Source organism: Geotrypetes seraphini, chromosome 2, assembly GCF_902459505.1.
Source record: "Geotrypetes seraphini chromosome 2, aGeoSer1.1, whole genome shotgun sequence".
Classification (NCBI taxonomy): domain Eukaryota; kingdom Metazoa; phylum Chordata; class Amphibia; order Gymnophiona; family Dermophiidae; genus Geotrypetes; species Geotrypetes seraphini.
In genome coordinates this window covers 405,406,511-405,422,470 of record NC_047085.1, presented here as the reverse complement: position 1 = coordinate 405,422,470, position 15,960 = coordinate 405,406,511, and the positions used below count along the sequence as shown (strand labels likewise).

General features: G+C 40.2%; 1 protein-coding gene across 1 annotated transcript in view; it reads left to right on the top strand.

Moving 5' to 3' along the window:
- LOC117354106 (alkylglycerol monooxygenase-like) overlaps positions 1-14,990 on the top strand; it is a 163,565-nt gene extending 148,575 nt beyond the window's left edge. The window contains exon 13 of the mRNA XM_033930994.1: positions 12,548-14,990. Coding sequence (XP_033786885.1) covers positions 12,548-12,628 — 81 coding nt within the window. The 3' untranslated portion in view covers positions 12,629-14,990. The remainder of the gene's footprint in view (positions 1-12,547) is intronic.
- The last annotated feature ends 970 nt before the right edge of the window (positions 14,991-15,960 follow it).

Below are 15,960 nucleotides of genomic sequence, written 5' to 3'. Positions count from 1 at the left end.
GGCAGACAGTCCCAGGATGCCTATGTCTCCTCCCCTGCGATGTTCTCCCATCCATGCATTCCCTCCCAGACACACTGCCCGTGCCCCAGCCGCTCCAAGGAGGCTGCCCCAGATGAGGCCCACGGTGAATGCAGGATTCTCTCCTCTGCGGGAAAGCCGCCCGGAGCCGACAGTCGATCTTCTTAGCGGATTGCATGGGGGGAAGAGTTCACACTCTTGGTAGGATCGGGTCTGTATGCTCTCGGTGGTTGTGGCTGGTCTCGTTGCTGCTTAGGTGTAAAAGCAGTTGATCTCCACTGCTGCTGATATTTAAAAGCAGGCAGATTGATCTCTCCAATGGACTGCAGGGGGAGGAGTTCACACTCCTGGCAGGATCGGGTCTGTGGGCTCTTGGTGGTTGCGGTAGGTCTCGCTGCTGCTTGTATGTAAAAGCAGTTGTTTTTCTACTGCTGCTGATATTTAAAGCAGGTAGATTGATCTCTTAAACGGGATATAGGGGGAGGAGCTCACATGCCTGGTTGGATCGGGGCAAGGGCTCCTATTATAGGCTGCTTTGGTGTAAAAGCAGTTGATCTCCTACTTCTGATAATATTTAAAAGCAAGCATATTGATTTTTCCAACAGAATGCTGGGGGAAGAGCTTACTTGTTTGGCTGGATCAGGGCAAAGTGCCATCGCTGTGGTTCTCTTCACTTTTGATGTTCCCATTTCTAGTTTGTTATCGCACAAATTTTCAAAAGTAATATTCCCATATCTCAAATCGCCCCCTCAAACAAACTAATATCAAGATTACTTAACAAAGCCATTCTCAATGATTATATTTACACATAGCTATTCCTGGAAGTTGAAAACATTAATTCTAACTAGATTCAATCTTAAGCATGCGCATTTGCATCCACTCATTCTACATATGATAAAACTTCACACATGCCCTAAGTAAATAAATACATATATCTCATTTAAAGTGCTTAATCCTACATTATAATTAGTAAAAGTCTATATAATACAATTCATCTACTTTAAAATCTCAGCAATTAATATTTGAAATAGGACAATTCTGTCTCTGCTAAAGTGCTTCATGCTACACTATGGGCTCCTTTTACTAAGTTTTAGCACGAGCTTAGCATGTGCTAAATTGTCGCACGCTGGACGCTGACACCAGCACTGAGCTGGCATTGGTTCTAGCCGTGTAGCGCGGGTTTATCACACGTTAAAATTCTGCGCACCCTAAAAACGCTATTGCAGCTTAGTAAAAGGAGCCCTATAATTTATAAAATTATGTCTTAATGATAAATTATTGTTTCCATTCAAATTGAAATCCCATCAATTAATAGTTAGGATGCCCTTCTTTCTTATCATAAAATCAATTTTTGCTACTGACTAGTGAATTAATAGTCTTCTTAGTAAACCTGACATACAAAAAAGTCATTAAAAAGGTTTCCAGTCAATATGCATGTTAAGTCTATATGGTTCAAAGGATTGTATCATATAAGTCCATCTTGTCTCCTTCTGAAGCAGTCTGTTTTTCCTATCATCTTCCCTCAGTTCAGATACAACATGATCAATGGCTAAACATTTTAAATCTTCAAATTTAAGTTGGTATGTTAGGCAATGTTCTACCAATGGCTCTGCAATTTTTTAACATCTAATGTTTGATTTGTGTTCCATCATTCTTTTCTTAAACGCTCTTGTTGACATCCCCACATACACCTTGTTACAGGGACAAAGAATGAGGTATACAATAAATGTTGAATTGCAGTTCAAAATGTGATTAATCTTGAATTCCTTATGATCTACTGGATTCTTAAATGTTTTTATTTGCCAGCATACATCACACACTGCAATTAAGGCATTTGAAGAAACCCAGAGGAGCAGTATTTTTCTTTTTCATACATTGATTTTCTCCGCTCTTCAAAATTTTTCCTCTTGAAAATGCTACTCTAAGGTTTACATCAGTAAATGCGGGATGCAGAGTAATGATGTTCCAATACTTATGAAGTACGGTATATTAACATTACTTTGTCCATTATGTCTTAAAACATAAGTGATTATGTTGTTGTCCTCTTCTTCCTTAGATCTCTTCAGTAGTAGCCACTCTCTGTTACAGTATTTAGTCCTCTTATATGTTTTTTTTAATAATGTTATTTGGATAACCTCTTTCTGACAATTTCTTTTTAATCTTATAAATTGTGAATAAGGAAGACTATTTTTCAGCCTTTTAGGGTGGTTACTTCCTTAAAATAAAAAAAATATTTTTTGTCTGTCTCATTTTGACTGCTTCACTGGCTGCCAATGGAGGCACGAATAATTTTCAAGTTCTCTTGTATTTGTTTCAAACTGGTTTGGGGACTAGCTCCTACCTACCTGCTACCTCACTTCGTACTATACAGCCCTACAAGACAAACCAGAAACAGCAACCTATTTGCATACCCAAGCACTACCGGCTGCAGATACAAAACCTTCCTGGATAGAACTTTTATGTACCAAGCTAACAAACAACAACACTGGTTAGACAGCTACATAAATGGAGCAAGACTGACATATAATGCCTTTAGAAAAGCCATAAAAACTGCCTTATTCAACAAAATCACCACCTAAAAAAGTATCTACACCTAACACTACATATATCCACTCCTGTTTTTAAGTCTGAAATGCCTAACATTAATTTTGCTGCCTTTTTAAGATTCTGTTTAAGATTCTGCTTGCTATATTTCACTGCTTTTGTAAGATTCTATATGCTGTATCTCTCTACCTTTCTATAAGACTCTATATGCTCTTTGTAAGATTCTATATGTTGTATCTCAGACCTTTTGTAAGATTCTATGTGCTTTTTTGTAAGTTTTCTACATACTGTATCCCGGATTTCTACATATTGTAACTCGCTGACTGTCCAGCTCTCTTCAGTGTGAACCGCCTAGAAGTCTCACAACTATGGCGGTATAGAAGAATAAAGTTATTATTATTATTAATGAAAACATCAGTACTAAAGCAGGATTCTTTTTGCTGTATTTCCAAGTCCAAAAAATTTATTGCTGACCCTGAATGTTCCATTTTGAAACTTAAAATCTCATCACAAGAATTCAACCATTGTAGGAAGGTAGTCAACATATTTTCAGGACCCTTCCATAACATAAACCTGTTTTATGGTAAACATAAATCTACCAAAAAATGGTGGAAATGGATAATAAATAACAATGAATAAAAATACTCCACTTGTTAAATACGGAAGCACTATCCACAACGGAAGAAAAAGCCTCAGGTAAATCACGGCAGAGCATTCATCACGGCAGACAATTAGTAAAAGGCAGCTATCGAATTTTGTCCTGCAAAAATAGAGTAGTGGTTTTTACACATTCCCTTCAGAAGTTTTTTGCCGGTGATGTGGGTGGAGGAGGTTTTAGCATTTCTTGCTCTGCCGTGATATACCTGAGGCTTTTTCTTCCGTTGTGGATAGTGCTTCCATATTTAACAAGTAGAGTATTTTTATTCATTGTTAAACATAAATCTACGCCACATGTAAATATGTTGGACAAACAGTGAATTCTTGATCCACTCTGATTCAAACTTGGCCATATAAAGATTAGCTGTTAAAGGAGCAAATGTGGCACCCATAGCTACTACCGATTTTTGTATATAATAGTAATCTTGATGTAGGAAATAATTGTTCTTCGTTGCAATCATTGTTAATTGCATTAAAAATTCTGTAGGCACTTGAAGTGGTCTATCTCTCCCTTCTAAACATTCCCTTACCACTTCGATGGCTTCATTCTGTATCGAGGTATAAAGAGGTATAAAGAGATACCACATCAAAAGTTACCATAATGAACGGGAAATCTTCTGTTGGTATTTCTGTCAATAAATTTAGTACATGGCCCATATCCCTGATATAAGAAGGAGTTTTTTCAACAATGGGACTAAGGAAATAATTTACAAAACAGGAAAGTGGTTCCAATACTGACCCCTTTGATGACATAATGGGGTTATTTTTATCTTTTTGTATTTAAGGGAGGATATAAAATATGGGTGTAATGGGATTTTCATTAATTAAATACCTCTTATCTCTATTAGTCAAAAAACCCAATTTACTCCCTTCTTTCACTATTTTTTTAATTTTACCCATAAGTCTTTTAGTTGGATCTAAACTTGTTTTATGGTAAACATTTTTATCTGTCAATTGATTCTCAATCTCCTTATGGTAATCTACTTTATTTTGCACCACCACTGCTCCCCCTTTGTTTGCTTTACATATAATGATAGTAGGATCATTTTTCAGATCTCTCAAGGCTGTTTTTTCTTCCCTATTTAAATTATGATATCCCAAATAATTATCATTTCTATATTCTTCAATCTCTTTAGCTACACACTATTTAAAAATCCTGATGTTTTCATCAACCAAGCCTGGTGGGCACCAGTTAGATTTAGGATTTAATATGGTATGATCATTTTGATTTTCCTTTCCAGAACAGAATGTTCTTAAATGTAATTTTCTACTAAATTTTTCTAAATCAATTTTAAACTAAAATTCATCAAATGTTTTAGTAGGAACAAAGGAGAGGCCTTTAGAGAGAATGGAGATCTCAGCTTGTGATAAATTTTTATTAGAGATATTGACTACCACTCCGTCTGTTTTGTCTGTGATCTGGTGTTTGGTCTTGTCCTGTTCTGTCCTCTTCCTCTTCTGCCTTTGTTCTTCCCCCTCTTTTGCCATAAAAAACATTTTCTAGTTGAAGAAATACTACCTGGCCCTGTTGTTGCGTCGGCGGTGGGGAAGCAGAGAGAGAGCTCAGGCTCCGCGATCGCCTGTCCCGTTGTCCCCACACACAGCATCTGGATGCTCTCTCTGAAAACGGGACATTTCGGCATCCCGAAGCTGTGCGTGGGGACAACGGGACAGTGGATCTAAAAACGGGACGGTCCCATTCAATGGTCACATTATATATCACCCTTTTGCAGATAGTAAGCAATCCTGACTTTATTCCAGGATATGCAGAACATGGTTTGATAGCTGTGGGGAGGTTGACCAGTTTTCTAAGTTGGGAAAGGAAGATTTCCCAACATTCACTCAAATTAAAGAAAAATGGAACACCCATAATGCTCAATTTTTATAATTTTTGCAGATAAGACACTACTATATGGGTCCCATAAACAGAGATACTAGAGGATTAAGCTATACGCTCATAGATATGATATTTATGAATATTGTGGCCTGGCATGGGCGTGACTGAGTGAGTTGAGCACACTGACCTGACCAAGCAGATTTTAGAGTTGGTAGAAATTTGGATACTGCACCAAGATATTTTCCTTTTAAAAATTCCACTGTTCCAAAATCACTACCAGAACCAGTGCTTTTTTTTTTTTTTTAATCTTTATTCATTTTCAAATATTACAAGTGTATAATAGTCAAACAGAAAATCTTTAACTAATCACTTGACAATCTTACTTAAATTCCTTCAAACATATAAATATAAAAGAATCCCTACCCACCCACCCATATTAATAATAAACAATTATCAATTATTATCTTTCACATTCCCACCCCCCCCCCCTTTTATTGAAGCATACACTATATTTTCAAACAGTCCAAAATGGCTTTACAGGAACCAAAAATTATAGAACCTTCTAACATATGGTCCACAGGCATACTAGACAGCAGTTCAATTTTCAAATCAAACAATTTTAAATTTGAAAAAAAACAAACCCACATTTCTTTTCTCTCCAATGTTCCTTTGGCAGGTGCTAATCTGGTGCAATTCCAACCAGGCCAGACCAGTAAACTCCATTAAGAAATGACCATTGGGGGTCACCTGATGAAGCAGAGCTAAGCGGTGGCTCCTAGCCTTAGCTCTGACCTTCCCACGCTCAATTTAGCATTTTTTGTCTTAAAAAATTCCACCTGCGAGTACCTGGACCGACACTTCCCAGTTTTGACATTTGGAAGGGTGACCCGCGCTGTATTTCCAGGTGGTTTGGCCAAGTTATGCCCATTAAAAAGTCCTGACCTGCCAAGACATAGTGGCAGCCAGGAATAGGCAATATGGCATCTGCATCTCCATCCCCACCACACCTGCTCCTGCAGGAGGACGCGGTCAAGGAGCTCACAAAAAAACATCTCAGTGGTGATTGACGATCACCTCTCAAAACTTCAAGCCGCGGTGTAGGTGTGATTCTGTTAGTGATGCCTGATCTTCCCCTAACCCCACCTACATGGTGTTAGATGCAACTGTACCCACCCCCCAATTAAGCTTAATTTTTATTTCATTATGAGCTTGTTAAAGCTCATTAATGATATCATTAACTCTAATTATAGGTGCCACATATAGAATTTCCCCCTTCTAGCTTTCTCTAGAGCAACAGGAGCTTCTTCCATTGGGTCTTCCTCCATGTCATCTAATCTCCCTGTTTCATTTCAAGCACCATCATCGTTTCCACTTCTGCTAATCTTTTTTCATTTCATTGTCTACTTTTCTTCACTTTCCTTCCTTTTTACCTGCTTTTCCTTCTGTAGTTCTAGTCTTCTAGTCTCAGGGAGACTCCCAACTTTCCCTCTTTGACCTTTTATAAAGGCTAACTCAATCACAGGAATCCTTTTCTCTCTGCTGCAGTCACTAAGGGCCAGATTCTGCAAATGGCACTACATTGATTGATTATTGAAAGCGGTTTACATGAGCTTCTGTAATGGTGTTATATGGGGTATCGGCTACAAAAATGGTACCGAACATGTGTCAATCATGTATCACACCATTAACAGAATCGTGGCTATAGAAAACTTAGGTACCAGTAAAGTAGGCATGTGCTTTTAAAGGCCTACGTTGCCAGTGCCTAGAGTTACTAGATTTTCCAAATGGAGAATCTGAACCCATGGCCCCACCCCCATGCCTGCCCTGTTCTGGCCAGGCACACCCTGTTCTGCCCCCAGCCCTGCCCCATGCCCCGCTCCCTCGACCTGCACGAGCAACGAGCGATGTTGGATGGAATTTGCGCATGTGCTGGTGTGACACGATGACATCATGGACATGCGTGTGATGTCATCACATTGCATCCATGTATGTGTGAATGCTGTCCCGATGTCACTCGCTGCCAGAAGCTTTTCAAAACCCGGACAAAGTGCCGAGTTTGAAAAGACATCCGGAACCCCGGACATGTCCCCACATGTTCATGGAAATCCAGATGTCTGGTAACCCTACCTGTGCCTAAGTTAGAGAATCGTAGCTAATGGCACTTAATGTCATCTCTAACCATGCCTACTTTGACCTTATGCGCCTAGCTTTCTAGGCGCCTCCCAGAACCTACTTTTTTAAATAAATTTTTAATTGGCTTTTAACAGTGCGGTCAATTACTGTGCTAATTAAAACCAATTAAAGCAATTAAGTTATGTGGCAGTAGTGAGCGTACCATTGCCTGACTTTTGGCACCATTTCTAGAATCCAGGCCTATGTGTGTGTATTCCACTGGCATCTCACATTGGCACAACTCTTTATGTCATACTTGTCCATCAGTGTGTATCTTTCACCTCTAGTTTTGTCCTGACTACAGAAACTTTGCTGGTTTGTTCCCATATGAATTTCAACTTTGCTTTAATCCTAACGTGGCTATGTATAACAAGAAATCTGAATTTTGGATTTGCTTTGTACCACTGAGAAAGTAATCCAGTCCTTAAGTCATAGACCAGTTCATCAGTGTTGTAATTTCATTTGTCTCGATCACTGATGTCTCTCAAATACAACCCATATCTAATGAGATCCCTAATAGCTGAGAATTCAGCTACAGGTAAGTCCAAATTTGCAGATGTGTTTTTCTTTTGAACATTTTTAATATTAGATTATTGCTTTGACGACGCTATGTTGAAAACCTATGAATGAGAAAATGAAACTAATGTGTTAGTAGCAATATGAGTAAATAAGTGAGATAAATTGATAATTGAGGAACAAAAGGCATGAATATGCAATGCAAACACATACGTGTAAAATCTATTATCAGAGCACTTAAACATATTTCAGTAATTTGCATATTTTTGCATAATTTCCTAAAAATTCCAGTTAGGTACACAAACTTCAAAGCTAGTTATACCATTTTTTCACCAGTATTTTTTAAAATTATGACTTTTCCAAAATTGACACACACTGATATATCATGGGTATTGTATTCATTATAGCTTCCAATTGCTCTGACTGTTTTGACTCCTTTATGCTAGTGTTCTCTGATATTTTCTCATGTTTCTTGGCAGTCCTGGCACCTCTCCAGATCTCATTTTTCTCTATATATTTCTCCTTTGGCATCATCACTCCACAATTTTATGGTGTCATCACTAGGGCACTTCTATGCTTTGTGCAATCAGAAATCTTAAATCTGCATCAGCTGGCTTTTTGCAGTTCTCCCCTTTTATATGTTGCTCTTTCAGTGTTTGGCACATTCTTTGCATACCCTCAAGATTTCCTTTCAATCTTTAGGAATCCATTTAACCATTCTCAGCCTTTTCATTCATTCCCATAAGAACATAAAAATTGCCGCTGCTGGGTCAGACCAGTGGTCCATCATGCCCAGCAGTCCGCTTCTGCGGTGTCCCTTAGGTCAAAGACCAGTGCCCTAACTGAGACTAGCCTTACCTGCATACGTTCTGGTTCCGCAGGAACTTGTCTAACTTTGTCTTGAATCCCTGGAAGGTGTTTTCCCCTATAACAGCCTCCGGAAGAGCGTTCCAGTTTTCTACCACCCTCTGGATGAAGAAGAACTTCCTTACGTTTGTACGGAATCTATCCCCTTTTAACTTTAGAGGGTGAACAATCTGTCTTTATCTACTAAGTCTATTCCCTTCATTATCTTCAATGTTTCGATCATGTCCCCTCTCAGTCTCCTCAGGCCCAGTTTCTCTAATCTCTCACTGTACGGCAAATCCTCCAGCCCCTTAACCATTTTAGTCGCTCTTCTCTGGACCCTTTCAAGTAGTACTGTGTCCTTCTTCATGTACGGCGACCAGTGCTAGATGCAGTAATCCAGGTGGGAGCGTATCATGGCCCAGTACAGCGGCATAAAGACCTTCTCCGATCTGTTTGTGATCCCCTTCTTAATCATTCTTAGCATTCTGTTTGCCCTTTTTGCTGCCGCCATGCATTGCGCGGACAGCTTCATTGACTTGTCAACCAGTACTCCCAAGTCTTTTTCCTGGGGGGTCTATCCGAGTACTGCACTGTACATCCTGTATTCGTGTATAAGATTTTTGCTACCGACATGCATCACCTTACACTTATCCACGTTAAACCTCATTTGCTATGTCGCGGCCCATTTCTCAAGCATGTTTATGTCACGATGCAGGTCTTCGCAATCCTTCTGCATTTTCACTACTCTGAATAACTTTGTATCATCTGCAAATTTAATCACCTCGCTCATCTTACCAATTTCTAGGTCGTTTATCAATATGTTGAAGAGCATGGGTCCAAGCACCGAACCCTGCGGCACTCCACTGTTGATGCTTTTCCAGTCCAAGTATTGTCCATATAACCCCACTCTCTGTTTCCTATCTGCCAGCCAGTTTTTAATCCACGTGAGTATTTCACCCTCAATTCCATGGCTCACAATTTTTCAAAGTAGTCATTCATGCGGGACCTTGTCGAACACCTTCTGAAAATCCAGATATATAATGTCGATGGGTCACCCTTGTCTATCTGCCTGTTTACTCCCTCAAAGAAGTGCAACAAGTTCGACAAGCAAGATCTTCCTTTGCTGAAGCCGTGCTGGCTGGTCCTCATCAGATCCTGTCCGTCAAGGTGATCAATGATGCGGTTCTTTATCAGCGCCTCTACCATCTTTCCCAGTACCAAGGTCAGACTCACCGGTCTGTAGTTTCCCGGATCTCCCCTCGAACCTTTCTTGAAGATCGGCGTAACATTCGCCACTTTCCAGTCTTCCGGAATCCTTCCCAATTTGATCGACAGATTGGCTATTAGTTGAAGCAGTTTAGCTATAGCCCCTTTCAGTTCATTGATTATCCTCAGATGGATGCCATCCAGTCCCGGGGATTTATCGTTTTTAAGCCTAACAATCTGCCTGCATACCTCTTCTAGACTGACCGTCAATCCTGTCAGTTTCCCGTCTTCGTTTCCTGCGTATAGCCTGTAAGCTTCCGGTATGCTGTGTATATCCTCTTCAGTAATAACAAATGCAAAAAATGTGTTCAGTTTGTTAGCAATGGCTTTGTCCTCCTTTAGCACTCCCTTTATTCCATGGTCATCCAATGGCCCCACAACTTCCTTCGCAGGTCGTTTCCCTTTAATATATTGAAAGAACAACTTGAAGTTTTTTGCCTCCTTGGCTATTTTTTCCTCATAGTCTTTTTTGGCCCCTCTGCTTTGATGCTGTTTGTGTTTTTTCCAGTTTTCCTCCGTTTTTGACCTTTTTCATTCCTTAAACGAAGTCTTCTTGTCTCTGATCACTTCCTTCACCGCTACAGTGAGCCACGCCAGCTCCTTGTTCTTTTTCCTCTTAGATCCCTTGTTGATACGTGGTATATATAGATTTTGCGCCTCGGTGAATGTGTCCTTAAAAAGAGACCATGCTTGCTTTAGCGTTTTTACAGTGTGTATCCTCTTCTTAATCTTCTTCCTCACCATGAGTTTCATCCTTTCGTAATTCCCTTTTCGGAAGTTCAATGCCATGTCTGTCATTCTGGATCGATGTTATGTCCAGGTTGAAGTGGATCATATTGTGATCACTGATTCCCAGCGTCCCTTCTATTTCTGCACCTTGCGCCGGTCCTCGTAGTCCATTTAGAATTAAGCCCAGAATTGCATATCCTCTAGTATTTTCCTTGACAGGTTGTTCCAGGAAGTAATCGCCTACAGCATCCAGGAACTTGGTCTCCCTACTGCAGCCAGAAGTGCCTAAGTTCCAGTCTATCCCTGGATAATTGAAGTCACCCATGATAACTGTGTTGCCTCCCTTGCTGTTGTGTTTAATCTCTTCAGTCATTTCTCCATCAATTTCTTTGGACTGCCCTGGGGATCGGTAGTAGATGCCGATCTTCGTTTCTGTTTCATTTGTTCCTGGAATTTTGGCTCATAGAGTCTCTACCTTATTTTTTGTTTCCGGTGTATTCTCTCCGATAGACTCAATTCCTTCTTTCACCTATAGGGCAATACCACCACCTTTTTGACCTATTCTTTCTCTGCGGTATAGCTTGTATCCCAGTAGCAAAATGTCCCAGATATTTTCCTCGTTCCAGCATGTTTCCGTGATGCCAGTGATGTTAAGGTTATCTTGTATGACATAGCTTCCAATTCCCCCATCTTATTCCTTAGGCTCCTTGCGTTCGTGTACATACACTTGAGTTTGCGGCATGTTACTTTCTTGCATTTCATTCCCTCTTGTGTCCTTTTTGATCCATCAGGATTTCTGTCTTGCCTATAATCCGGTGAGTCTTCCCCGCTATATTCCTGCATGGTATCCTCTGGGTATACCGGTTCCCAAACCATCGACTCTCGATCGACTGTCAGCTTTCCCCTTCTTCCTAAATTAAAAACTTCTCATTTTCTCTCTTGATGTTGCTTGCAAGTAGCTTTGTTCCGTCTCCGCTGAGATGGAGTCCATCCTTCCTTAATAGCTTGCTCTTCCCCAGAACGTCGTCCAGTTGTGGGCGAAGTGTAATCCTTCTTCTTCACACCAACACCTCATCCATGTGTCGACTGCTATAGTGGGCCATGATGAAGCTGCTTATGGCTTATTACTGTACCAGGAAAAAATCTTCTGTCATGTCTGTACTTGTGTGCTGTGCTGATTGTTTGTAGCCACTTAACTACTTGGATTTTTTATGACTTGTATGTTTTTATATTTGACAGCCATGGACCCTATATGAGCCCTGAGGAAGGCATTTTTATTTTGTCAAAACATGGCCTCTGTTAGTTCATTTATATTCTATACATTCTTTGGTTTTTATATTGTGGGTCACTTGTGGATTGTTTTTAAGTTATATGGACGCTAACAAACTGGTACAACCAATCTTCTGTACCAAAATCTTTTGGGGGTTTTTGCTGCTTTTTTATCCTTCCTACCATACTTCCATTGTAGGGGGGTCACCTTGCTGAGACTGGTACAGATGTTATGCAACAAGGTGATCAAGTGAAGGCACAACAGTTTGGGAGAAATTGTTTCTGCTGTTCACATACTTTTCTTCTCTGTGTTATATATCTGAATATATTCACCTGTTCTTGATTTCTTCAAGCCTAGTTATAGTATCTTAGTGAGTTTCAGAAATCAGGCCTAAGGCTCATGACTGAAATAAACAGATTTGTTAAGATAATTTATAGAAGTAGTTGTAATCGTTCTTCTACTTTCTTGGTCTGCCCAGATGGAGCCTGAATCTCGGACTCTTGGCTGTATTGTAATGTTGTCCTCAAGCTGGGGTAAATAAAACTGAACTTGTAGGAACACACCGGGACTACTGGGATATGATTCTCAAGCCCATAATGCCAGCTTGCTAGAATAAAATATTCAACATGTGCAACTGATGACTAATATTTGTATAAAATGTTTCATTCTGCCCATATTTTTCCTTTTAGATTCTATTTTGGATCTGCACTGCATTTTGGGGAGCACAAAGCATCAAGCAAGTGGTTCGAGACAAAGTCAAACAATATTGATGGAATATATATCTCTCATTTCGATTTTACACACGAAGGGCCTGATTCGGTAAATGGTGTGTAAGTTAGCCAGTTTTAGGCACCCTACCACTGCCTAATTTAATTGTTTTAATTGGCTTTAATCAGTGCGATAATTGACCGCACCGTTAAAAACCAATAAAAACTTGCTAAAAAAAAGTAGGAGGTAGGAGGCGCCTACTAGAGAAGGCATCGTAATTGCGTCCACACAAAGCCGCTAAACAGCGCCTAAGCTCAGAGTAGACATGGTTAGGGGCAGAGATGACCTTATGGTGCCATTAGATGCGATTCTCAAAAGAACTTGGGAATCTGTAATATAGGCCAGTAAAACCCTGGCCTACATTGCAGATACATAGGTTTTGTGGTAGGCGCCATTAGCCGTGATTCTTTAAATGGCATCTAAGCATGATTGATAGCGACTGGTGCCATTTTTGTAGGTGACTGCCGATTTAGGCACCATTTATAGAATCTGGCCCCAAATGGTTAACTCAGTAAAAATAATGCAAACATTTTAGTGTCAAGAATTCACATAAATGATCAGAATTCAGGCATATACGCATATATGATTTATTGTTTTATGTGAGCGTTATAATAAATTATATAATAAACATAAATTGTATAATAATAATACACATATTTACAGGTACTAATATTCTGGCCAGGACTCCTGATCTGGGTCATTTTCTTCAAGGTAGGCAGCCAGGTCCTCTAAAGCAGTGTTCTTCAACCTTTAGACACCTATGGACCGGCAACACACACACACACACACACGCACGCACACACACACACACACACACACTATTAAGCACACACACACACACATTACTAAGCACACACACACATACACACACACACACACACTACTAAGCACACTGTATGCTTCTCATCATTCATTCCAACCAGAACACAGATAACCCCATGCAAATACACCAGAGAAAAAGGAACAAATGCATTTATTCCTGAACAGTGCAAAATATAGACAACAGATGTAAATTCTCAAAATTGACACAATTCAATCACTAAATTTAAAACTAAAATAATTCTCCCTCCCTCCATACTGTTCCTTACCTAATGGCCTGTTCCTGCCTGGTTATTTTATGCCATCCCCGGTGTTATCTTCGGGCCAGCTCCCTCTTCCTCACTAATTCAGTGCACTAAGACCCGGGCAGCGGCTCCTCGCGTGTCCCGCGCCTCATCTGGAAGCCTTCCCTCTGAAGTTGCGAGAGAAGGCTTCCGGTTCAGGTGCAGGACGCACGTAGGAGCCGCTGCCCACAGCTTTGTGCCGTATCGATCACACTGCAGACTGGCGGTTGAAGAATACTGTCTCGGACCCAATGCACGTGCCAGCCCTGCAGACCAGCAGAAAATTTCTGTGGACCGGTACCGGTCCGTGGACCAGTGTTTGAAGAGCACTGCTCTAAAGCATCTTAATCACTGGTTGAGAGTGCATTTCTACCTTTGGGAACAATTCTCACCTTGTTTACAAAGGGACAGATCTATCTATGGGGCTGGATTTGTGTCAATATAGAAGACACCAGAATGAGCTGGTGGAATATAACATTTGCTGAGCCTAGTCACCTGTGAGGAGTAATTATAGATTAAGGGGGGAGGGGGGTAATAAACAGGTTAGTATAGGTGCTGAAGGTCAGGGGAATAAGGATTGTAGATGGTTGTGAAGGAAGTGATAAAGGGTTAATGGAGCTATAAGTGCACATGTGATTGGTTGAGGTAAATGGGGAGATTGGGGGAGGGCTTGACTTTGTGATTGGTTAGGTGTTTTGGCGGTTTGGAGGGACAGTGTGAGGAAAACGATGGATAGCTTAGGGCTATGTGAAATGATCCCACCCTCCCTCCCATGGTTTGTGTTTTTGTTGTGGCAGACTTTTGGGTTGGGATTTTTTGGGTTGTTGGGGCTTGGGGAAGTCACAGCTGGAACGGGAGTGGAAAAGGTAGTATTGAACCCAGTGGCGGTTGAGACATCAGCAGTTAATAAATAATTACATGTAACACTCTCAGGCGACACTGCTACAAGGGGAGGCATGGCCTGGCATTACCGTAGTTCATGTTTAGATGATGTTACAGGAACTAGTTTCGTCACTGAATAGCTCTTTGAGGTTGTGAAATCCACATTGGGGGTTTGTTGCTGTTTTGATATATATTGTATGGTGATGTTGAGATGATATTATACAGTTTAAGAAATTAAATGGAGCTAGTTTCATCACTGAATAGTTTCTGGGGGTATGAAAACCACATTGGGTGTTTGTGGTTATTTGATCTGAATTGTATTGTAATAGTGATAAAGTTATGATAATTAATAAAGCTGCATCCAAAATTGTTCTTACACTACAATGAGTTATGTGATTATTTAGTTGTATGTGAGTCATACTGTTGGTGACAGGTGACAAAAGTGTGAATGCTAATGTTATGATCTTCAGGGAAGATGCTGATGAAAATATCAATGGATAGCTAAGTTTTGCTTCATTTTTTTCTAGTGTGCACAGTGGGTTGTCCTCTCTAGAGGATTTTTTTTTTCCTATGATAGTAAATCGGCAGCTTGAGCAGAGTGTTTAATCACTGCTGAAATTGTTTTGAGACTTTTTTTCTCCACTTTATTATTGAAAGCCATCTACTCTGAGTAGTTTACCCATTATTGGCTTAGTAGCAGTGCAATTTAAGTGCTGTGTCAATCAAATGTTACTACAATACTTTACGATTTGTGTGATACAAAAGTTAGCATGTGACCATTATTAGAAACAGGAAATTCAGCCATTTACCGGCAATGGTAGCACAGGCCACATTTTAGCTCTGCTAAGAAAAGAGCCCCACAGAATATGATTTACCTGTGGGTTTTTTAGCAATCAAGGTGCAAGCTTTAATACCAGCTCTGTGCCTGCTATAAATGGTTGTGTATACATACTGTTTCTGACCTGTTACACTAGTATTCTTTACAGGAATGTAAGTACCTACTTTTATTTATAGAACAGGTTCCAGATAGATACCTTCTTGGCACCTAAATCTAGATAAACTGCTGTGAGGACAAACAACACAAAATATTAACCAATACACCTCAAAAAATGTTGTCTGACCGTGGCACCGAGGGTCCTCCCAATTCCAACCCAGCATGCACCAAAAATAAGGGGAGAAAAAAGCCTCAGATTAATGAAGCAGTACAGGACCAAAAGGTACAGAAAAATAAACTGCTTTCAGTATTTTCACTGGCAAATAAACTCCCCAAACAACAGCTCAAGTTAGGGGACGATGGACGAGATCTGACAGCGCTGGAGCTCAAGTCTTCTCTTTCAGATAAGTCCTTG